At 46.3% G+C, this 26,185-nt stretch overlaps 1 protein-coding gene across 1 annotated transcript in view; it reads left to right on the forward strand.

Moving 5' to 3' along the window:
- Window positions 1-614: 614 nt before the first annotated feature.
- Window positions 615-26,185, forward strand: part of LOC136454765 (uncharacterized) — a 118,249-nt gene continuing 92,678 nt past the window's right edge. Inside the window, exon 1 of the mRNA XM_066455061.1 lies at window positions 615-729. Coding sequence (XP_066311158.1) covers window positions 615-729 — 115 coding nt within the window. The remainder of the gene's footprint in view (window positions 730-26,185) is intronic.

The following is a 26,185-nucleotide window of genomic DNA, read 5'->3' on the forward strand; positions in this document are numbered from 1 at the left end:
CCTACAATTTATACCTTTGCCTTGAGCCTTTCGTTTTTCTTTCTTCTTTTTCAAGTCCAAGCACTTGATCATCACCATGGCGACACCATCATCATGTCATGATCTTCATTTGCTTCACCACTTGGAATGTGTTACCTATGTCATGATCAGTTTGATAAACTAGGTTAGCACTTAGGGTTTCATCAATTCATCAAAACCAAACTAGAGCTTTCACATGCGAATCATCACCATTGCTTCGTATAAGGGGGTACGGTGTGTTGCTTTCTCCACTCTGAACTTACAAAATTTTGTAGTTGATCTTTCTCTTTCTTTCTTCAAATGTCTCCACAAGCATGGTAGGTCACAGTGACTCTGAGATCAAAAACTCATATTTAGATGATTCTGTATTTGAAGAGATGGAGAGCGAGATCCTACTCGGCCTCTCCAATAGAGGCATCATGTTTAGTGGTCATGGCGAGGGCACCTTTGTGTGTCCTTTTTGTCACAGCAAGAAAGTGCCATCATGGAGTCTTCGTGAGTTGCTGCACCATGTGAATGGAAAGTCTCACAGAGGCGAGGGGATCTCTAGGCCAGAGCATAGTGCTTTGGACAAGTATATCCTAAGCAATGACGCCATGGCCCGCGACCACGAGCTTGGTGGAGTTGGGGACTGCGGTGGCAATCAGGCGGTGAAGGCTCACAGGGACAAGCGCCACGCAGCCAATAGGGCCGACAAGGAAGCACGAGAAGGTACTAAAGAAATAATAACTCTATGTGATGATATTTTTTTGTGATCAACCTTCTCTCAATTTTTATAAGTTGCTACGTAGTTCCTCTCACCAATTGAAACTAACGATATATATTTTAATTAACACAACGGACCATGCACCGCATGGGAAAGGCCCCTACTACAAGCCTGGCAGAAGGCCCGATGGAGCGTCATTCGCATCCCACTGAAGCTAGCCTTGTAGGAGGATTTTATTTTATGTACTAAATTTTTAGCGTAAAATATGTATGTTTTATTTACATAAAATATGAAATGTTCTTAAATTATGTATTTTTTGGATCTTCCTCATCTTTACTGCGATGTTTATTTTGTGTGATGGAGAAGCGGCCTTCTACGACGGGTAGTGTGATGGTAGCCCCTGAGCACCTTAGATTTCACGACCTTATGTCACGTCCGTCGTTAGGTGATATTCGTAACATGCAACCACCATCGTCGACATAGTTCACCACCGCTTCTAGATGGTTAGGATGGCACCGCTATCATTAATTTCTAAGCCTGCCAAATCTCCCGCGCGTATTTACGAAGTTTCGCTTAAATTTGCATTACCGTGGCCCTGACTTTAGCTTACAAAGACCGCTTCCCCACCCTGTCTACCTCCTCCTCAGTACTACTATTCTCCATAACTGTTGCTCACCACCGATAATCTAGTGCTCCGCGCCATAGCGCCAGTACGCCTCATCGCCCCGCACAGATCCACTAGTGACCAAGGTGGTACTCACCGCCATGCCCGCTCGAGCTCATTGCTGCAAGATCCAAATGCAAGGGTAATGCTTTCACACTTCCCTTATCTATGTTTCTTAGATTTTTATTCCCCTCTTCACTCATGTAAGTAGGAAGCAAGCTTCCATCTGATTAGTATGTGTCTGCCGCTCCAGCAGATCCTTGTCAAGATGGAGGAGGTCCCCAACAAGATGAAGGGAGTGGGCATCCTAACAGACCATGTCTTGGTCTTCATCCTTTGTTGCCTCACTGCTCGCTCCTTGTGCAGCTGCAAGTGTGTCTGCCGCTCTTGGAACCACCTCATCTCAGACACCGAGTACCGAAAGGAGCTGCCCTAGATTATTGTTGGATTCTTCTATCGTACCTAGAAAGGCAAACACTACCTCACCAGCATCATCGGTGAACACCCCTCCTTGTCCTTCTTGCCCTTCCTCATTCATGATGTCGTCGTCTTAGATTACTGCAGCGGCCTCATCCTTTGCTAGTGTTTTGGGTGTTGCTATGTTGTCTATAATCCAATGACTAACAAATGGTTGCTACTGTCGGATAACCTCCATTCTTGTGGTGAGGCTCGCTTGGGGTTCAATCTGACTGTCTCCTCGCACTTCCATGTGTTTGAATATGGGACGATGAGGGAGGGTGAGTCCATAGGTGTGAGCATCTACTCATCTAAGAGTGCAGCTTGGATCTTTAAAGAATCTGAATGGTGCAACGGTATTATAGTATCCACATATGCGAGAAGTGTGTTTCTTAATGGTTTTATGCACTGGCTCGAGTTCTCCTAGATTGTTGCTGTTGATATGAACAAAAAAAACATGGACAAAAATATAGAAGCCACGTGGTGATACAATCTCCATCCATGAAGCCCAGGGTCAGTTGTGTTTATGTATGACTGATATTTACACTATGACTCAGCTTTGAATTTAGATCCTTGAAGACTATGGTAGTAATAAATGGACATTGAAGCATATGGTAACCATGCTAGTGATATTTGGATAGAACAGTATTAAATTTGGTTATGAGGTTTGTGATACGGAGTATAGAGTGATTACAGTTCACCTTTAATGGAATTTGATTTTCCTTGTTGGGGAGGACAGAACACTGCTTGCATATGACATGAACCACGGAAAAGTTCATGTCCTCCCTACACAGGTCATCCGTTGTCCTAGACCTACCTAGAGTCTATGTATCAACGGACCTCACTATCTTCCTTATGTTTCCTTGTTCATGGAGTCATTAGCAGAGCAGTAAAGGTGCATATGCTATATTTTATTGTTCAGACATGTCTTTGTTTAGGTAGAGAGTTGTTTTGAGTCTATATATAGTCCAATTTTAGCTTGGTAACTAAACCAATAGTATGTTGAATATTCTTAATTATTAAATCTGCTGCTTTGCATTGTGTAGGTTTTAGAGTCTCAGTGTTTTTGAACGATTTTCTTGCAATGACTATGGGAGGAAAAAGAGGGGTTCCATCATACATTGGCTGCCAAGCTGATCAAGGAGTGCCAATCTAAAGGAGAGGAGCACATCTACCTTACGAAAGTCTGTAGGGAGCAGAACCTTTATTATGCTATCTATGTACCGCTTGTGTTAATTCATCAGTTGACATAATTGTTATGTTAGTGTCAAGCATTGTTATTATAACAAATACTCTTTGTTGTGGACATGATGAATGATGTGTAATGACTATATCTATATGGTGTGTGTTTAGTAAGTTATTAAGGCCCAACTGAGTTAGTAAATACATTGTGAAAATCAGAAGCAATTCTGCCATCGTCGGATGTATGGGCCGTTGGTTGTTTTGTCATCACCGCCGCTATTCGTCTGATGCGGCAAGGGTCAATAGTGTATCACCACCAAATCATTTAGTAAATCGACACCGACTAAAGAATCATCATGGGCGGATCGTACTGTAACGCGATGGTGACGATATGACCAGGTGGTTCATTCGTTGAAGCGATGGTGATGTTCGCCTCGACATGGGTGGGTCGTGCTCCAATGCAATAGAAATAAGGATCTAATCTTGGACAGATCATAAGCCAACACGGTGGTGTTAGTGTACACCTACATAGGCTGGTCGGGCCTCAATGCGACGGAATAAGGATCTAATCACTGATGGATCATAAGCCATATGGTGGTGTTAGTGCATACCCACATAGGCGAGCCGTGCTCCAATGCGACGGAAGAAACGACCTTATCATGGATAGATGATAAGCCAAAACGGCGGTGTAGTGAACATCCCAGTTGGTCTCAAATAGCGACAACGATGGCTATGGCTACTGCCGAGGCCAAAATCGGATTACAATAGGGGTTATGAGATGGCTATGAAAGGTGCGAGTGTTGTAGTGTCACTATCCCAATGAACGGTCCTTAATCCTCCGCGAGCTACGTCACTTGAGATCCCACACTCATAGTGACCTACCCCTCACTTGAGTGAAAAGATCAATCTGACCACTAGGGCAAGTCATAAAATTGGGGTGTGTACTTAATCCAGATTAGAGAACTAGGTAAGTTGTCACCCTTGCAAGTTTCAATAGTTAATTATCCCCATGTAACATCTTATATGCACGAGAGTGAGTTCCCTTCTCAAACTCGTCTTCTACCATGGCTAACATGTAAGCATAGCATCAATGTATTCCTGACCCAGTTGATATTAATGAAAGGCTCTAGCTTAGTGTAAAAATCTAAAAGGTGAAATGATTTTTAGTTGAGTCACAAAACAAGGTTTTGATGCAACGCATAGCTCAAAATGAGACCAATCGTTCATATCCAAAATAGGGTGTATAGTAGTGGGGTGCCTGGCTGATTATGCTGTCATTAATCGAAGCTGACGATGATGACCTATCCATGATCCTCACGCATCGATTGATCCTGAAAGAGATAAGAGTAGGATTGAAGATAACTGGTCGATGAACCAAGAGACCTTGATAAAGATTGAGACCGAGTTGAGAGCTTGGAAAGGGACACTACGATGGCTCTACTACTGTACTATTGTGTGCATAGGTCACTAGGGCTGTCACAAGTTGAGGTTAGGGTTCTAGACTTCATGTGCTCTCTCTGTTATTCAGTGGACACTCTGGTAGACCTGGCAAACACACCCCTGGAACAACTCTAGGGTTTATAGACTTTGTGCTGACTATGGTTAGGATGGATGGACTCTCTATACCAATTGACGGACACTCTATGGATACCAGGGATGTTCGGGTTAGTTATTAATTCATCTCTATAAATCAACGGACACTCCGTGAGGACTCACGAATGCTCTGGTAGAGACTAGGTTCTTTAGGTTACTCTAGGGTTTGGTTTATAATTTGATAGACATTCCATTGGTCTGAACGAATGCTCCATGGAATTATAGCAAAGTAGGTTAAGTCTCTGGCTATTAGGTTTTTGGATTGATGGACTACCTGTTGATTTTGACGGATGATCTGTCGGTTGGGTGATGGAACCTATGTTCATGCTTTCTTAGATAAGCTTAGGTGATACAACTCTAGATGTGGGGAGTTAGGCTCTATGCATGTGCAAGATATTCCTAGAAGTGTTTAGGTAGCTTGCTAAGCTTAAGATACCTAGGGTTTTGGCTTTGGTTAACAAGTGCAACTAGTGATTCACTAAATAACTTTGTAAACTTAGAAAAGAGAGGTAGAGAGATTAAGATTGAGCATGGCAACTTAGCTTGGGATTTTGGTGAGTTCCTTGCCACCAAGATCAGAGGATAGCACTTGAAGATCCATTCTTCCAAACCTTTGGGATGAAATCCAAAGTTTCTTGCCCAAAATACCCATAAACCAAATAAGAGATTCTTGAAGAAGAACTTGAAAGGATTGAGTTGTAGCAACACTTGAATCTTACCTTTGAGAAGATGAAGTATCATCCAACACTCATGATCCATCCATGCAAAGAGGAGAGCTTAGGTTAGTGTTTGAGGATTGAGCTCAAGATAATGAGAAGAGAGGGTTTCTTGAGATAACCGTGGGATAGGAGATGGATAAGGTTCTTGATCTTGATCCATAGCTGATCTTGTTGCTCTTGGTAAGCTTGATCCATCTTCTCTTCTTCATCTTTTGCACTTTCTCACTCTAGTTCATCCTTTCTCCTTCTTGTTCTTCATTCTAGAGAGAGAGAGGGAGTGAAGGAAATGAAATGGGGAATGGGGAGAGCTAAGGTTCAGCTGTTAGGAAATATCCTATTTGAAGCTGACATGTGGGCCATGACTCATAAGTGAAAGAACAACTCATTCCCACTCAATCTGATGTCTCTGCATTCCTGACAGACAGTCCGGTATTCTCGGCAGATGATCCGGTGAATCAGTGTCTAACCCATTTGACTTAGGAATTGAGGGTTATGACATTGGGGTCAATCACTAGTCCAAATAGTGCTTCCCTTTACTTAAGAGTGATAAAGATCCTTTGTCAAACTACTTGAGAGATACATTATCAATATTGAGGATAAGTTGACTTGGTTTGACCAAACTTTGATTTTGCTTGTAAGCTTGCGTAGCCAACTCGTGAGTTGAAGTAATGTTGTGTCTAAAACATCTCATGTTTGAAGTGTTTTCAGTCAACGTGCTTGAGAAACAAGGTTGAGGTTCCATTCAGGAGGATTCAGTTTAAGGTCACTAATTGGAACGACGTCGAGTCATTACATCAAGCAAACAAGATACGTCACAGCCGCAGCTGGTGGAGTCAAAGCTCTTGAAGTCACACATGAATGTCAGAGGTTATGAATTTGATCCTTCAGCAACAAACAAGAAACCTAACATGAAAGCAGGTTCTGGCCCAAAGCTTGAAGAGTGTAGAAAAATAATAGCTAGTGACTCCTAGATATAGTCAGTATATGAGCTATCTCCCTCACAACAATGAAGACATTACCATCCCGATGTGGGAGTTGATTGATGATGATTTGGAAAAGCTTAGTAAGGAGTGTAGTATCATGGCAAAGAATTTCACTTTAGATGAAATGAACCAGAAAATCAGGGATGTTATGTATCCAATTGTTGACCTTGTTCTAGATCGGAAAGAGTTCTCTTTTAATATTCCTAGCAAGCCAGTTCTCTTTTATCATGTTGTATTATGATGTTTATAGTATTTTTTTAGTTTCCGCTAGATTCAAGCGAGTGGAAGGGAGCAAAGAAGCAATCGTGTTGCTAAAGCTTTACTGTTCACAACTCCAATCCTCGTGCTTCACACACACACATCTTAACTATGCCACATATATTACTGCATCCAATAGACTCCATAATTCTATTTAGTATTTCGATTCATTGTCACTAGGTTTTTAGTATGATATCTACAAAATACGTATTTTTTTTGCTAATATGCTATTTTTTCCTAAATTATTTAGGAGATTTATCTGCTGATATGTAAAAGTGTTGTGCAGTTATTCACTGCTACACTCGCACCTTTCATAGCCATGTCATAACCCCAATGTAGTCCAATTTTGGCCTCAACAGTAAGCTATTGGTAGTGATAGTCATGGTCATCACCGTCCCTATCTGAGACCGTCAGCGGTGTACACTCACACTACTATATTGGCTTGTGATCCATCCATGATAAAATCCTTACTTCTATCGTATTGGAGCATGACCTAGCTGTGTTGGTATACACTAACACCACCATATTGGCTTATGATCCGTCTATGATTAGGTCATTATTTGTGTCGCATTGGAGCACGACCCGCCTGTATTGGTGTACACTAACACCGCCATGTTGGCTTATGATCTGTCCATGATCATGTCGTTGTTTCCATCACATTGTACCATGACCCGCCTATGTGGGTGTACACTAACACCACCGGTTTGACCAATGATCAGGATTACAGCCGGCTTGCACAATGACCCAATTGTGTGTGGTGCGTGTTCACCATCGCTTTGGTGCCCAACGCGTCTATGTCGAGGTGGACATCACCGCCACTGCAGCGTATGAACCGTCTGGTCATAAAAGATGGTCACTATTGGATTGTAGTACAATTCAGTGGTGATACACTATTGACCCTTGCCGCATGAGACGAATAGCGGTGGTATCGGGTTCATAAATCCGGGGTCCCTCATGGACCGGCTTTCCTGCAAAGGTTCGGCCTAGTAGACGAATGCTATGAATGAACGCACAGCTCTTGGGCCATCCCAAGAGCCTAATCGATAGGCTAGAAGGGTGATCCAATCTCTGACCAGAAGGCCTAGCCAAGGAGGAATGGCGTCGCTTCCGACTTTGGCCCGCCTCTTCGATCGGAGCGCTCACTTCGGTCTCTAGCCTGCCTCCGGATGACCTCTCCGACTAGAAGGTCTGGCCAAACACCACTTCCAACTCTGACCTGCTTCTCTGACCGGATGCACCGAACCCCTGCTTACAACTCCTCTCCGGCTTGCGCAATCAGAGACGACTAGGACCCAGCCGACCGAGGATGCCCGCTTAGTAAGGACCAGGAAATAGATAGAGAAAGCAAGGCAGGGCACCCAAGTCAACTGCAATACTGAGGACCATACCCTATACACCTATAGGACAGTACCCTACGACCTCCCTGACATAACAGAACCCCAGCATTGTTGTAGGCGCTGACATTTTCCCAACAATGTTGTGTGCGTCATCAACTCCCATACCAGACAAATACGGTAAGGCTCCCCCATGTGCCTATAAGGCATCGACAGTGTTGTGGGGGGCGACATTTACCATAGCAGGCGAGCATGGTAAAACCCCTCACATGCCTCTAGGCATCAATAGTATAGAAGGTACCGACATCTACCATACCTAAAGAAAACGACGCAACCTCCCACGTGCATATGACATTCCACCGTATTGTGGGCGCCTACCATCGTCTTGTACCCACCAGCGTGGGCAGCAAGACTTAGCAGCGAACATACTCCCTCTCTCTCACTTGTAAAGCCATCCCCTTCATCTATAAAAGGGGATGCGCTCTCTTCCAACAGATAGGTTGATTCAGATCGATCAGTTCACTAGTACACAACTGTAGAACCACTAGGTTCAAACCACGAGTACACGCTCGAACACTTAGCACATAGCGGAGCTCCCATTACTCTTGGTCCCTCTAACTAGAGTCCGATCAGACCTCTTGTACCTCCCATCTTTCTCCTTCTCGTTTATAGCCCCACTGCAAACTTCGAGCACCTAGGCTCAGGAATAAAGTCACCGACTGACTCAAACTGGACGTAGGGCACGTTGCATGAACCAGTATAAACCCTATGTCATTGAGTGCTAGGCCACCTCCGATCACAACGCACGGCAAAACTACAAATATTTACGTGTTGGTCACTTTCTGCACCGACAGTTGGCGCCGTCCATGGGGAAGACTCTGTACGTTCAACACTTTTTGGTCATCGGATGGCCCACTTTTCTACCACCTTTGCCATGGCGGGCTCAAGTGATACTACTCGCTTCAGCTCACTAGAGTTTCCCGCACTCCCACCTGTTGGGATGTGGGTTCCACCTGTCTTCGAGCCATCCTAGGCCTTCCTCTTTGGAAGCCTAGACTTCATCGCCGACCGGCTCAACCTACTACACCTCCACGAGGAGGCACTTGTTCCGACGCCCATCGGAAGGGCACCCTCCATCGGCTCTAGGACGCATGATGACTTCAACGATGAGGCATCTGCGCTTCATTTTGAGCGAACTCTCTGCTCAAACCCTGCTATGAGTAATATGCATACTGTTATTTACTCTCTATTTACTATCTCCTGCCGATTATCTAGAGGGACCGTATTGACCGCACCATAAACACCGTACGATTGGTTCCCCTATGGCGTCGCATTCCCCACGGACGCTTACACTCTGGGGCTCCAAAGGACGCCAGCGCCATCCTCTCACATCCAAATTTGTGGGAATGGCAAGCTATGCTCCTACCACTTTCCACGAACTCCCAAATGATGAGGGTGAGAGCGACGACTCTAGCATCGATGACATGGCACCTAGCCACCGTCCGTCCCGGGAGTGCACTATGGCTAATGCTCCAGGACAACTGCCTGTGGTTGCAAAGTCTATGCAGACTCACACCCCTCTGGACCCGTGTGTGGGGGCCCTCGCATTTGTGCAAGAGCACGTCGAGGAACTACGACAATGGCGACAGAACTAGCCGTCGCTTGCGCTGACGTGCTCAGTGCGGCACGTTGCGCCCCATGGGTATGACCTAGCTGGCGGCGCCCGGGGTCACGCCCACCAGGTCCAACATGTCATCATGAACGAGGGGAATGATCCCCCATAGTTTGCTCAGGCTAGCCAGAACATCGTTGCTGTGGCAATGCTTCTGTTCGGCATTCCCGAGCCCGTCGACCCACAGGAGCGGGCGGTCTACTAGAACCTCTGGGTGCTTGTAGAAGCCACCACCGTTCAATAGGCAAAAAACTCTGCATCATGACTCCAACACGTGCCCTCTCTCCCCATCACTGGAGTGGGGACATGCTAGATGGATCGCTCCATCCGCTCACCGCTACAGTTGCCAAGTGTGGCTTGGGAGGCAACGACCATGCCGTGGTCCGACCTAGCACCTGCTCTACACCGACTGCCGGTACGTGAATAGCCTGGTCTGCACCAAGACGCTCACAGCGTCATCAGGAACCGACATCAGGCCTAACATGATGATGACGTCCACTGGGCGCGATGAGGGCAGGCGACACGGGTCCTGGCTGAACCATCGAGGAGAGCGGTGAAACATGCCCTAGGCATGGTCATCGGCCCAATGACCAGAGTCCCAGCCCTAAGGGCCTAGGACCATAGGCCTTTGACCAGCATATGTAGAGAGCGTCATTCCCACAACGCTTCTGACCGCCCACCAACATCACCAAGTACACCAAGGAGACAAACCCTGGTATTTAGCTCGAAGATTTCTGGCTCGCCTGTAGAGCCAAAGGGGTGGATGATGACTATTTCATCATTCAGTATCCCCCCATCTACATGGGGGAACATGTTCGGGCATGGTTTGAATTCCTCCCACACGATAGCATCCACGACTGGGCAGACCTCAAGAGGGTCTTCATTAGAAATTTCTAGGGGATGTATGTCTGACCTGAAAACTCCTAGGACCTCAAGAGCTGCTAGCAGGAGCCCAGCGAGTCCCTGTGGGATTACATCCATAGGTTCTCCCAAAGATGCAACTCCCTCCCTGATGTCATCGATGTGGATGTCATCAGTGCATTCCTCTTCGGGATGACCTATGAGTCCCTGATCCACAAGCTTGGCTACCTAAAACCCTATACCACCCATGACCTGCTCGACATCGCCACTAACCACACCTCCGGTGAGGAGGCGGTTAGAGTGGTCTTCAATGAAGGCTGATACAAAGGCAAGGCCAAGCGCATGGACCAAGACAAGGGCCCCTCCACATAGAGGGGCCAGAAGAACAAAAAGGATCGGTGTCGATCGGACAACATCGCGTTGGTCACCGTGGCTGATCGCATGGGCAAGCAGCCCAACAAGGACTGCCTGACCTCTTCAACAAGCTCATGGATAGCCCATGCACCAACCACGCCAACCCCATCAAACACCTCTACAAGGACTGTGAGCTCCTTAAACATTTCCTACGATAGGCTGGCGGGCCAAAAGAAGGAGACAGCAAAGAGGCGATAGCCAAGAAAGGAGGCACGACGGGTAAGGACAGAGATGGCTTCCCTGACCCTGAGGAATGCATCATGATCTTCGGCCGATCCGACACCATCTAGTCCAAGCACCAGCACAAGGTGCACTATAGGGAGGCATGCGCCACTGAGATAGCCATCCCCTCCTTCCTCAGCTGGTTAGAATCTCTAATCACCTTCGATTAGAGGGACCATCCCTCCCACATCGCGAGACCAGGATGTTACTCGCTTGTCATCGACCCCATCGTCTGCAAGAAGCACCTCACCAAGGTGCTAATGGATGGAGGTAGCGGCCTCAACATCCTCTATGTTGACACCCTCGACGCCATGTGCATCCCCCGGTCGGAACTCCGCATGGTGGGCTCTCCCTTCCATGGGGTGATCCTAGGAGAGTAGGCATACTCGCTCAGGCAGATCGACCTGCCCATCATGTTTGGCAACCAAGCCAACTTCTGCTCAGAGGTCCTCACCTTCGAAGTGGTGGACTTTCTAGGGTCCTACCATGCCATCTTGGGGCGGCCATGCTATACCAAATTCATGGCAATCCCCAACTACACCTACCTCAAGCTGAAGATGCTGGGACTGAATGACATCATCACCATGAGCAGCGCCTTTTCACACGCCTTCACGTGCGACCACGAGCATTTCGAGCTCGCCATCACAGTCATCAACTTGTCCGAGCTTCCATAGCCCGGGGAGTCATCGACCCTAGTAGTCCCAGACTGCAACAAACCAAACTCCTCGAAGGCCTTCTGCCCGCTCAAGGAAACCAAGGTGGTAGGAATTGACCCCACCGACCCAACCAAAATGATGCAGATCGGGACCTAGCTCCCGGCTAAATAGGAACGCGAGCTCATCGATTTCCTGCTCTCCAATCATGATGTCTTCACATGGAAGCCATCCGACATGCCAGGCATACCACGGGACGTCGCCGAGCACACGTTGCGCCTCATCCTAGGCTCAAAGCCCGCTTTGCAATGCCTACATCGTTTCAACGATGAAAGTTGTAGGGCCATAGGCGAAGAAATCACCAAACTCCTAATAGTCAGATTTATTAGAGAGGTATTCCACTCCGACTGGCTTGTCAATCCTGTTCTTATTAAAAAGAAGACTAGGAAATGGAGGATGTGCATTGATTATACTGGCCTCAACAAAGCATGTCCAAAGGATCACTTTCGTTTGCCACGCAAAGACCAGATAGTTGACTCTACCTCGGGTTGCGAGATCCTCTCCTTTCTGGATGCCTACTCGGGCTATCACCAGATTGCGATGAAAGAGTCTGATCAGCTCGCAACCTCGTTCATCACCCCATATGGTTTGTACTGCTACGTAACCATGCCTTTCGGCCTAAAAACACTGGCGCCACCTACCAAAGGTGCATGCAACAATGCTTCACCGACCAAATCGACCCGCTTGATCAGCCTAACCAAGTCGAGCGGCCAAGACCAATGATCACCGTCTATGTTGATGACATTGTGGTCAAAACGGCTCAAGCTTGTGACCTAATCGCAAACTTGGCCGCAACATTCGCAAACCTCTGAAGGTTCAACATCAGATTGAATCCCAAAAAATGTGTTTTTAGGGTTCTAAAGGGGAGGCTACTAGGATACATTATGTCCGAGCACGGCATCAAGGCCAACCCCAAAAAAATCATAGCCATTTCCAACATGGGCCCCATACGCAATGTCAAGGGTATGCAAAGGCTCACCGACTGTCTGGTCGCTCTGAGCTGGTTCATCTCTTGGCTCGGCGAACGAGGGATGCCACTCTATAAGCTCCTAAAAAAGATGGACGCCTTTGTCTAGACTGAGGAAGCTCAGTAGGCTCTGGAAAGCCTCAAAGTGTCCCTAACGTCGGCCCCAATCCTTGTTGCTCCCAAACAAGGAGAACCCCTCCTCCTCTACGTCGTGGCCAGCAACCATGTGGAAGCACCACCTTGGTCGTGGAAAGGGAGGAGCTAGGACGCCACCTTAAGGTCTAGTGGCCCATATACTTCATTGGGGAGGTACTCACCGACCCCAAGGTCTGGTACCCCTAGGTGTAGAAGCTCCTATACGCCGTGCTGATGGCGACATAGAAGCTCCTGCACTACTTCATAGACCATGAAGTCTTGTTCGTCACTTCATACCCGCTCGGAGATATCGTCCGCAATCGTGACACCATGGGATGGGTCTCTAAGTGGGCACTCGAACTCATGGGCCACGACATCAGGTATATCCCCCATACTGCCAGTAAGTCTTAAGCTCTCATAGATTTTGTTGCCAAATGATGGAGGTCCAGCTACCGACCCCAGACATCACCCACAAGTACTGGACAATGTACTTTGATAGGTCCATCATGGCACCTGATCAGGGGCTAGAGTGGTTATGATCTCCCTAGATGGGAGTAGGCTCCGCTACGCCATCTGCCTCCACTTTTTAGCCTCAAACAACACCGTAGAGTATGAGGCCCTCATCAATGGACTACACATCACCATTGAACTTGGTGCTACATGACTCTATGTTCGTGGTGACTCAGAGCTGATCGTCGATCAGGTTATGAAGGAGTCCTCCTGCAAAAGCCCCCTCATGGCGGCATACTTCCAAGAGGTGTGCAAGCTCGAGGACAAATTCTAGGGAATCGAGCTTCATCACGTCCCCCAAAAGGACAACGATGCTGCCAATTTTCTCACAAAATTGACTATGAGGCGGGTTTCGTCCCCAAGCAGGGTCTTCATCAATGATCTCCATGAGCCGTTCACCCACATCCTGGAAGGTCTGATCTAGACACACCTCGATGCCAAGCCGGCACCCAGGGGCTCCAACCTTGATGCCAAGCCGACACTTAGGGGCTTTGACCCTAGTACCTCTAATGACGTCACCCACTGACATCATCGTATTGGCACTCGATCAAACCAACTGGTGAGCGCCGCTGCTTGCCTACCTCCTTAAGGAGGTTCTTCCTCCCAAAAGGACTGAAGCCCGATGGATTGCTCAATGTGCCAAGACCTTCATCGCACTCAGTGACAAACTCTACAAATGGAGTCCATCGGGGATGCTCATGAAGTGCATCCCCACCAACCAGGGGAAGCAGCTCCTCCTCGAGGTCCATGCCAGGATCTATGGACATCACATGGCCCCAAGGTCGTTGGTCAGAAAAGCCTTTCACCAAGGTTTTTACTGGCCCACCGCACTATGAGATGCAGAGGAGGTCGCCCGCAGGTGTGAGGGATGCCAATTCTATGCTCAGCAAACTCATCTACCGACACAGGAACTTCAAACCATCCCCATCACCTAGCCATTCGTGGTTTGGGGCCTTGACATGGTAGGACCCCTCAAAAAGGGCCCGGGCGGCTTCACTCACCTACTCATAGCAGTCGACAAGTTCACCAAGTGGATAGAGGCCAAGCCCATCACCAACATCTGCTCGGTGTTCTTAATTGTATCATCACTGACCATGGGACTAACTTTACCAAAAAGAAGTTCCTAGACTTCAATGATGGATATGACATTCGAATCGACTAGGCCTCGGTCGGACATCCACGTACTAACGGTCAGGTCAAGCATGTCAATGGCATGGTCCTCTAAGGACTTAAGCCACACATCTTCAACCGACTCAACAAGTATGCTGGGCAATGGGTTGTAGAGCTCCTAGTGATCCTCTAGAGCCTGAGAACAACCCCAAACTGATCCACAGGGTTCACACCCTTCTTCCTAGCCTATGGAGCTGAGGCAGTGCTACCCTCCAACCTCGACCACGGCACCCCAAGAGTGAAGGCTTTTGATCGTAACCGAGCCATAGAGGCTCGGCAAGATGCAGTCGACCTACTCGAAGAGGCCCATGAGACGACCGTCATCCGCTTTGCTCGCTACCAGCAAACTCTCCATAGGTACTACTAAAGGAAGATCAAGGGAGGATACTCAAAGTTGGTGATCTCATACTCTGGAGGACCCAATCAACGAAGGAAAAACACAAACTCTCTCCACCATGGGAAGGACCCTATACGGTGACCGAAGTGATCCAACCAGGCACCTATTGACTAGAGGATGACAACAGCAACATTCTCACCAACATTTGGACATTGAGCAACTACGTCGTTTCCCCCCTAAATTTGGTCTTACCGCTTTTTAGTCAACACTTGCTCTTGTAAAGCACCCTAGCCCAAACACTTTCAGCCTAGGTCACTCTAGGGCTCCATGAGGGTACAATACTAAATACTACCTCTCTTTTTTACTATCAGATGGTAACAACTTTGTCCCCGAATGGAAGCACATTCCATTCCTTTGATTGCCCTATGTAACTTTGTTCTTACTCCTAATCGAATGCACCCCGCCATGACCTACGGTTATGAGCAGCCGAGCCCCACGGGCCATGCCCAGGTTCTTAAAAGCTGTAGCCTATGGAACTAATAGGCAGGTGTGAAAAAGAAAGGATAAAAACAAAAGCTATGCTAGGATTAAAAACAAGGAATGGATAGTGGTTCTGTCACAAAAATAGAACTAATGTATTCATTAATACAAAAACAGTTCACACGGGGGCTCACCCACGAACTCAACTGTTACATTTTCTAACTACTACTCTAAATACTACTGCGGCCGCTCGACGACATCGCCTAATGCCAAAGGAGAGGCCACGACACATGCCACCAGACATAGCCACCGCCACAAGGGCCCCGCCCAGTTCCGCTCCCTCGACTTCGGCAAGCACAATGGGTACCTCAAGGGACCCACTCAGTTCCGCTCCCTTGACTTTAGTGAGCGCAACAGGTACCTCAAGGGTGTCGCACCCATAGATGCTCAGTAGAAGAGCATGGAGCTCTTGACCTTCTCATGCAGTTGAGGCAGCTCCTGGACAGGGACGATGCCACCGAGGTATGGCCACCATGGCTAGAAGAAATCTCATCAAACTTTATGAACTAGCCAACCCGAGCAGCTACAGGCATGGAACCCTCCACCAACATGATCCTAGGCAACTTTCCCTCCAACATGGCTCGCCTAGTGAAGATCCACCAGAAAAAATCCACGCACGGCTCCATCCCGAAAAAGGCCTTGCAGATGAATCCAGCGCACCACCTCCTTTGGTGAAAGCCACCCCTTCTCAGGCAACGATGGCTAGCACCACCTTGGGCAGCCTCCAGCTTGTCATCATGCTCTGGATTCATGAAAGGATCTATAAGTCCTCACCCTCACTTCCCCTCTCTCACTTAGGAACCGCCATGGCATGTAGGCACTCTCGATGAGGAGGAAGAAGGAGGAGAGGCAATAGTTGGAGAACAGGCAAAGGACTACATCAAGAAGCCCTCTCCCTCCCCTTATTTAAGGAGAAAATGTGACAGCTGAAGAAGGGCAAAAGATCAGAGTGAAAAAACCCTCTCCCTTCCCCATTTAATGTAGATGAGATACGATGGGACACACCTTGACCGATGAGATGCGCCCTGCCCGATGGAACGACACCTAATTAGATGGGACATGGCCTAGGTATGTCCCACCACTACCACACACCAGACATGAGAACCAAAGCACCACCATGCATAGGCAGCTCTCCACCTCCCTAGGCGGGACTTGGAAAAACCCAAACAACAAAATCTCCGCCAGGAGAGATCACCGGGCTTCCTAAGTTGATCGAATGGCTTAGGAAAACACGAAGAGATAGGTAAGGAGCAAAGGGATGCCCCATGTAGGCCATGCCGACTCCGTCATGAATGACGTGCATGGATCCCGGTCAGACATTTTCGATTGGAGCTCTTCAGACCCCGTCACTCAAGTCATCATGGTAACACTACCGAACCCTCGCTATTTCTTTATATTCATTTCATACATCCATACATGCATTCATTCCATATGCCCATGCCCCTTGGACGATTCAAGCCCTGAATCACCTAGGGGCTCAGGAACTAAGGCATCGCACATGCGGTGAAATGCATCACAACGCTTCGTGTTGCATCACGAAGCGGTAGTTGCCTCATCCAAACATGAGCAATGACCGACCAAGGTTCAAAGGATGGCCCATGAAGGGCTCGAGACTGCCTCATGTCAAATAGAGCTAGGGGAGAAAACACAGATGAGCCCATACGTCCCTCGCCCAGTCTACCCCGAAGCGGACAGGGTCATCTCAACCTTCTTGTTAGATCCTAAACCTTTGCCAAGCCCATAGAATTTTCATTGAGGGGAGGCCAGCAGGCCACCCAGGTCGTGTAACACCCAGGTGTTTGCCTTCCACATTTGCACTTGCATTTCATGAACATGAGAATCGTTCATCCATTCATGAGCTTGTGTTGCCTAAAACATGTTTTTGAAACATTGCAACGTATCGTTATATTTCATGTGTGTTGTTTCTTGTATGAAATGAAAAGTGTGCAACACTTAAGTGCAACATGTGCAACTCACTTTAGTAAAACAAAGTTAGTTAATACTATGCAACAAGATCATGAAACATGTGAAACATGACTATGAAACATTTGTAACATTTCATGTGTTTTTCATTGTTTCAGTACATACGATGCTTGATTCTTGTGTGACCAAGGTGTGGTGTGGCTAATAATTCTCTTAAACAACTTGGTGACACCTAGAATGTCATTTGGAACATTGTTCATATTGATCATGTTGCCTAAATAGGATTTCAAAAGTGGTTTGACTTGTTTTGACCCCTAAACCCCTTTTGTTTGACTGTTTAAAAAGTGTAGCTTAGGATGTTTGCATGTATGAGTAACCTAAAACAAAGTTGTAGCAAATTTGATAAGGAACAAACTTTGTTTAGAAGTCAAGTCATGAAAATATGCACAACATGTTCAAAAAGGACCCACAAGTCAGTTTTGGGGTTGTATTTGACACTTAGAAATTTTCTAAGTATAAGGGCTGGATTTCTGTTTCATGTACCCAACTTATTCACCTTGTAGCTCCCAAATCAAGCTAATTTAGCTCGTACTCCAATTGGCAAACTTGTAGTACTCACTTGGATCTTGAACTTTGTTAATTACACCATGAGCTAGATCATCACGGTTGAGGAGTTGCAACTCGATGAAGGTACGCTGTCAGGCTCGATAAGGTTAACTGAATCGGCGCTACAGTGTTTTGACAGGTTCAGAGTTAGACGACAGTGTGTATGCCGCGCATTGCCGGTCACCTGACCGCACAGGCCACGCACCATGGCTGGCCAGACTCTGCTGCCGGTGTCCTCCACTTGAAGCCACATCCTCCTGCCTCTCTGCTCACTCTCCTTGACCCTCCGTCACCTTCCCCATTCACAGCCGAAGCGCAGCACAGCTCCGCCATGGCTGAGCAAGCCACGCCATCGCCTAGCTCCATCCCCACCGCAAAAATGCTGCCTCCAGCTAGCCCGAAGCTCCACCGTAGCCTCCTTTAGCTCTTCCACCTCGCTATTGGGTCACCAAACCAAGGTAGTGGCTGAATTTCTGGTTTCCACCGCCGCCGTACCTCGCTGGAGTGGCGCTCACCATGGCTAGCGCATCACCGCATCGCTCCTCCATCCCTAGCCTTTGTCTCATCTTCTCCATCATGTATAGTTGCTCTAGTGAAGACGCTACCAACAATGCCGGTCTGGCCAGGCCAGAACACGGCCGCGCACCGCCATGCCATGGTCACCGCCGGTGGCTCACGTGGCCAGCTCATCTCCGACCACCACGGGTCCTTCTATAGGGTGCGCTAGAGTCACGTTGGGTTGGGGAAGCTCGGAGTAGCCAGTGATTGCGCTATTTCGGTCGCCGTCGATGCCTCGCCGTCGGGCCGAACCACCGCACCGCCATGGGCGCCGCCACCGTCTTGGTCATTGGCAATAGGCCAAGCCAAGTAGGTCTATAGACGCGGGAGGTCGATGTGAACGTGTTGGTACCCGTGCCGTCGCCGGGGATGTCGCCGTCAGCAAGCTCCGCCGGTCGCCGTCGCGCTTGGAAGCGTGCTCTGCTTCGCTGTTGCTGACAAGCGGACCCACTGACACGTGGACCCCGCTTACCAGTGACTGTTAGTAAATAGGATAGCTCATTTATGCAAATTTTGATGCTGTTTTGTGAATATTGTAACTCCAAATGTGTAGATCCAAATGGTGTGATTCAAATTTTGTTAGACTCATAGTGAGGTCTAGTATTTAAGAAAAATATGTGTTGAGCACATGATGTAGAAATTTTGGATGAATTAAATAGGAACTTGAAAGGTGTTTTTGAATTCATATAAACTTGTTTAAATCATATCTTGAGTTTCTGTGATCCAAAAATTATGAAATTTTGTGGGTAAGCTAGTTTTGCTTAGTAGAAGCTCTGGTTCAAATTTGAGAGTCATTGCATGTATAGTTTTTGAGTTATAGATTTTCCTTTTATCATTGATGGATGCTTGTATGAATTTTTGTAAATTATTTAGGAATCCTATGACCATGAAACTTAGTGGGTAGTATCTTAGTACCTTAAAGATGCAAGGAAAAATATGAAATCTGTTGCTTGACACTTTTCACTAAGGTTTCCTAATTATGCCATTTTAAGCTATTATGCCTTACTATTTTTGTGTAGGCTGTTATACTTACTCAAATGGTGTGAAAGTTTTATGGTACTCTACTTAGAGCATGTAGCATCTACTGTAATTTTTGTAGATTTAATGGTGTAGTTTTCATATATGTTTACCATTTCCTCTAATTAATTAAATAAATTAAGAAAGGTATTAAAAGAAATGTTTTGGTGATGAACACCCTACTTTCTGGAGTTCTTGTGATATGAGTGATATGTGAGTAGAGTTAGTTTTGTTCAATTATGTGTTTACATCATAAGTTATTAATTATTTCGTTTGCATTATGTCCCTCTGGACAGATCTGGGGACTTTAGATGGTTCCCCATGATATTTTGGTTTTCTGTAAATGTGATGAATACAAGAGTTGTAGATAATTTATGTATCTAGCTCCTATCAAAATTTGAGGGCATTTGGCCCAGTAGTTTAGAAACTACAGCTGTTTAAAGTTAGGTTTCAGTTTTGCTTACTCTCTGTCTTGTGAGGACAGAGTTCTGTTGATCAAAGAATTCAACTTGGTAAAGTGTTGAATCATGCTTTGAGGTCTGAAAATGAATTGTAGAAAATTTCATAAGCTTTCCAGATTGTCTTGTTGCATGTCATTTGGATTTATAAATCTCCAGTTATGGCTAATTTACTGTACCACTACATAGTCTTCATTTTGCTGAAATACAAATGCATGAGTGTATGCTTGATGCAATGTTCCCGTTGATTGTTTAGGGGTTAGCCTAACTTGAGAATATGCTTAGGTGCAGGTGCTAGGTCATTAACTGAAGATGCGCAATTATACATTAGGTTGTATAAACTTGGTAAGTGAAAGTAATTTGAATAGGGCTTAAGTTGGAATATGCAAACTATAGTGAACATGTGCATTCCCCGAGCATCCCTGACATTCATTCATATGCATCCATGATATTTATCTTGCACATTCACGCAATAGGTGTGCCGGAGGGAGTGGCGTTGCTGGAGTTTGAGGGAGCCAACCAGGAGGAGGAGCCTGAGGTGCAGGAAGCCAACGAAGCAGCCGCCGCGGAGGAGTTGCCCGAGTGCCCTGACCACCAGCCTTCCTCGTTCTTGAAAGGCAAGCCCTGGAGCATATTAAGCTTCCCATGTTTTTACAAGTACATTGAGTATCTTTTATTCATTGATGATGCATTAAGTATAGGAATTGGTTGGAACCAATTGCTGCATTATATATCCCTCCTTGTCCAGATATCGCACTGGAATCCTATTTAAGTCCAGGAACGGGTTAAATGCTTAGCCATGCTTAGTGCGGTAGAAGTCAGGTGATTTCCTGTCACCTGTGAGCTTTAGGATGAGGTGGATCACAGTTGGCTATATTTGCTATCGTGGAAAAGAACCATGTTAATAATGAATTAAGACCGGGCGGAGTCTTGTGTAGGTTTGGACATAGTGACTCCGTCTGAGTCGTTTAAGGACCGATACGCTATACGTCCTTATGTCATGTTGAACGTAGCCTAACACTTAGCTGGCCAGATAAGTCGTTCCGACCGCGAAGCCTAGTAGCTCGACTCAGGCCGGGGACACGAGCAGTGGCGTGCATTCTGGAGGTAGTAAGGATGTGCGGAGAGCCATTGGCATAAGTCCAAGGCGGGTTAGAGTCTCGAACAACCTTGGCAGAGTGGTTCTCTGAGAATGTCGATCTGTTCGGACTCGCGACTCCTGAATCATACCAAAGGTGACTCATTTGCGACCCTAACGGGGGAAGCAGGGTATGTGTTTAGGAATACCCCTCCAGCTGGATAGGAATCAATTCAAATTGCCATCTCTCCCGGATAGTGAGAACTTGACTGAGCAGTGGCAACGTAGATTCAATTAATTTAACGATATGGTTAAATGGATGATGATGATGAGGTTGCCACAATGTATACCTGATATGGTTATTAATGTTTGCACCCTAATAAAATGATTGCTTAGTACAGGTGCTAATATAGAGGACAGGTTAATGGCTAAAAGTCACTGCTAGTTCAGGTTAAGAGTTAATCATTATTACTTATGCTTTTCTGTAAAAAGAAAGTGTCAGCTAGACCCACTACATTAAGCTATGCATAATCCTTGGTGTCATTTGTTTGGTTTTTGACGGGTAAGTCTAGCTGAGTACATTCCCGTACTCAGGGTTTATTCCCTCTTGTTGCAGATTACCTCCTATATCAGGGATTTTGTAAGTATTGTCTCCACCCGACGGGTGATGAAGACTAGATCATGGGCATGATCTCTATTCTCTTATCTGAATGCTTTTGTGGGCTGTGATCAGCAAACCAGTATGTGTATTTGAACTCGGGTGTGTAAGTTAAACTATTTGCTTCCGCATGTTTTACAAGACTTGTTTTGTAATAACGATGACTCTGTGATGATGTAATCTATTTGCGAACGTCTATGAAATGTTGTAACATACGATGTGTTATGTTGAATTACTGTGATCTTGGTTGTATGCAAGTTGGTTTGAAATCCTTCGAGATTTCGGTTGACTACAGGGTTTATATGGGCTCAAGTTCGAGAATTTGACCATTTCGGCGATTATTTTTATACTTGTGCTGTTATAAATTGGTCGGTTCTGTGATAGCTGGTATCAGAGCTAGATTCAACATTAAACATGTCTTAGGGCTATTTAAAACAAAAGCTTTTGTTGTAAAAACGGTTTTCCAACGTATAGTTATATATAAGTGTTCAAAAATCAAAATTTTTATGGTATACTGGTGATCACATCCCTTATAGCCCACTTAAAGACTTCTAGGTGGCTTATATATAATTACTAACTTGGGGGAATTGATTGTTTCTATTTCATCGTTCATGCGGCGTGATATTGCATGGGTACCATTCGCTTGAATGGTAATGTATGGATCAATTGCCTCTACGCTAAGGTAAGTGTGAGTTGCGAGAGCATGACCGTCCAACCATCGGTCTAGGGGAGAGCTAGTTGTGGTTACTAGAGTATTTACATGTTGCATACATGTATGTATGAAGGTAATAAATTGTGGGTATATTTGTTGGGTAGTTTGGATACCGAAGTATATATATCTGGGGATGTATATATGGAGAGTGTCTTAGTTACTACTTGTGTAATGAGCATTATATCTTGTTGGGTTGGGCTGCAATGAAGTTTTCTATAGGTACGCTAACAATGCACCATGTAGATCGACTAGTTACCGTTAATGGAGAGAACGTATGTATGCCACCGTATATTCCGCTAAAGCTTAAATTTTCATAGGTTTGTGAGGACGTACAGAACGCGCATGCATCATATTCACTCATGTCATTCATATTGCATTACTCCCTCCCTTATAATTGCTTATCCCAAGTGTAAAGTGCAATCTCTCAGTAAAATAACCCTCTCACGTGAATTGCATCCCTTTTTGATACAGATGGCCATGCCCATGTTTCCTACTGGTAGCAGCACATTTTTGGACCTGTTCGGTAGTCCCACCTTGCTCTAGAGGGTGCTTAGTTTAGTTGGGTACCCGGAGGCACCCAGCTACACATGGAGGCAGGCGATACCATTGGGAGATGTACCATGGTACGTCGTGACCTTTGTAGTGCCACAAAACCCCACAAGACTGTTGTGGCATGGGTGGAGCATTAAGACTGATGAACGAAGCCCATGGGAAGCCGCTCAGGTTGCTGCCCTTGATGTGCTGATGGATATAGCACAGAGCTTCGGGGATGAGTTAGTGGGTGGACCAGCTTCCTCCATTCCCCGAGTGTCTCCTACTAAGGCTGAGTGGACTCAGGATGTTGGTCAGGCCTTAGTTTGAGGCCATGGTGAATGTGTGTAGAGCGACAATGCTGGAATGAGTGCTATGATGGTAGTCTTGAAGATTTGTCGAGTTAGGCAAAACACCCTCTCTAGTGCGCTAGACGAAGCTGGCAAGGCAATGGCAGCCTAGCACAAGTTCAAGTTGCATGCCTGCAAGTATCGCCGTAGGGCGGATGCATGTGGGAGAGCTCAGCAAGAAGTTGAGGAGATTCGTGGTATTGCAAAGTATCGTCTGCAACAGTGGGGTCAAACAGCACGTGAGAGAGACGAGCTTCATAACCAGCTGATGAACCTCACTATTGAGAGAGATGAGGCTGCACAAGAATTGAATCGTGTGACCCGTCACAGGGATGCAGGTTTAGAGTTAGCAGGAGAAAGACGTCGGGGTTGGATTTTGGTTAACCACAACGCCTTTCAAAGGGAGCAAGCACTACAAGAATAGCTTGAAGAGCTTCATGTTGAGCACCATCAGCTGCACAACCGTCTGTTTCTTATTCCTCGCCCCCTACCAAGGTATCCAAATGTGGGTGGACCTCAAGTGATTGAGGCCGATGAGGAAGAAGAGGACGTGCAGATGATGACAATGCAGCTAAGCCTACAGATGATGAAGAAGAGGAAGACCCAGAAGAAGTCCAAGGTGTCTCCGATGTGGACAGCGATCACTTCGACGAGTAGTTCGTTAGCAAGTCTCACTAGTTCAGCTTTTGCAGTCATTGATGTAATGAACTTAAGTATGAAGACTGATGTTGGATGTACCTTTTTAAATTCGAACTCGGCTTGTAATGTACTTTAATTCGCTCCCTTCGAGATGCGTATCGTAATGGTTAAGTTTAAAACTTGTCATGTTGGAATGCACTGCGTATGGCGCTAGTAATTTACTTGATGATGTGGTGATTGGAGAATGAATTATTGCCTCTGTTTATTGTATAAAGTTTTCATTCTCGTCAGTAAATTCAGTTTGGCACGATTATATTGTTCCTCTCCAATGTGCTGACATCATCAATAATTACTGGTTGCGCATTGTGCAGATGCCTCGTACTTGTTCCACCGGTGCGGGTGATGATGATGATCTTCCACCACCACCACCCACACCAACAAAATTAATAGCAATGCTTGCAGAAGGACAGCGCACTATGGCTGAGGCTCTCCGTACGATTGTGAATCAGGATGGCCGTGGTCTACGCCAAGGACCAGAACCAAATCAATATAGTGATTTCAAGGATTTCCTTGACACAAAACCCCTGATCTTCGAGGAGGCTAAGGAGCCTCTACAAGCTGATGAGTGGTTGAATACTCTCGTGTAGAAGTTCTGTCTGCTCTGCTTGATTGAGGTGCTGAAGACTGAGTACGCATCTCACCAACTGCATGGGCTAGCTGGCATTTGGTGGAGTCATCATCGGTCCACGATGCCCGCTAATGCCCAAATCACTTGGGATCAGTTCAAGTCTACTTTCAGGGGAAATTACATTCCTCCTGGTCTCATGGTGATCAAGCATACAGAGTTCATGAAGCTGACCTAGGGGAACAAGAGCTTGAATGAATACCTATAAGCTTTCAACAACCTTGCAAGGTATGCTACCGAGTTTGTGGACACTGATGCCAAGAAGATTGCTAGCTTCAAGCGGGGACTTAGCCCCAAATTGATGAAGACCATAGGAAATTGCAAGTGTGCTCTTTTTAATGAGTTTGTAAGTGATGCCTTATCGCAAGAGAACAACAATGCTGTGTATGCGGCTTTAAAAAGTCATAAGAGGGCCTATGAGGCAGGCGCCTCACAATCCAAGGCTCTAGTCGCACAGAGGGCTCCATTCTATCCTCCAGCGTCAGCCGCTAAGTTTTGCCCATCGTAGAAGAAGAATCCCGCCAAGGCTGGGTTTCGCAAGGCGTTTACAGTTGCTCTTCCCAAGGGCACTACCAGTCAGGGCAGTTCCAAGGCTCCTCCAAGCAACATGCCGTGCTAGAACTGCAACAAGACAGGCCACTAGGCAAGGGAGTGCCCTTACCCTAAGAAGAATAACTACCAAGGTGGCCGTCAGGGGCAAGTGAACCACACTAATATTACTGAGATTCCTTCAGGAGAGGTAGTGACTGCTGGTAAGTTTCTAATTGATCAACACCCCGCAGTTGTACTATTTGATTCAGGTGTTTCGCATTCCTTTATTAGTCCAGCATTTGCATCTAAGTTTATGTAGAAAACATATACTGTTGAGGGTGAGGGTTATTGTATTAGGGCTGCCAGTGGTATTATCCCAACCAAGCTGGTTGTTGGGGACATACAATTTGAGATAGAGGGGCGAAGTTATCAGGTTGATCTGGTAGTTTTACCGGGGCTAGGTATCGATGTGATATTGGGAATGAACTGGATGAGCCATCATGGAGTGCTTATTGATACATCGACTAGGGTAGTCATGCTCAAAGATCCTGGTAATCAGGAGGGTTTTCTAGTATAGTTACCTAGGGACATCAATCTTTCTTGCATGACCAATGCGGTGCAAGCAAAGTCTCTGGCAGATATCCCTGTCGTGTGTGACTTTCCGGATGTTTTTCCTGATGATTTTCCTGGATTGCCCTTGGATCGAGAAGTGGAGTTCAAGATAGAGTTGCTTCCTGGCATAGCTCCCATCTCTAGAAGGCCATATAGAATGCCTCCCAATGAACTAGCTGAACTTAAGACCCAGTTGAATGAACTTCTAAAGAAAGGCCTTATCCGTCCTAGTTCATCTCCGTGGGGTTGCCCAGCTATCTTTGTGAAGAAGGATAGATCTCTACGCATGTGTGTAGATTATAGACCCTTGAATGTAGTTACAATCAAGAATAAGTACCCTCTACCACACATAGATATCTTCTTTAATCAGTTG

This window comes from Miscanthus floridulus, chromosome 5, assembly GCF_019320115.1.
Source record: "Miscanthus floridulus cultivar M001 chromosome 5, ASM1932011v1, whole genome shotgun sequence".
NCBI lineage: Eukaryota > Viridiplantae > Streptophyta > Magnoliopsida > Poales > Poaceae > Miscanthus > Miscanthus floridulus.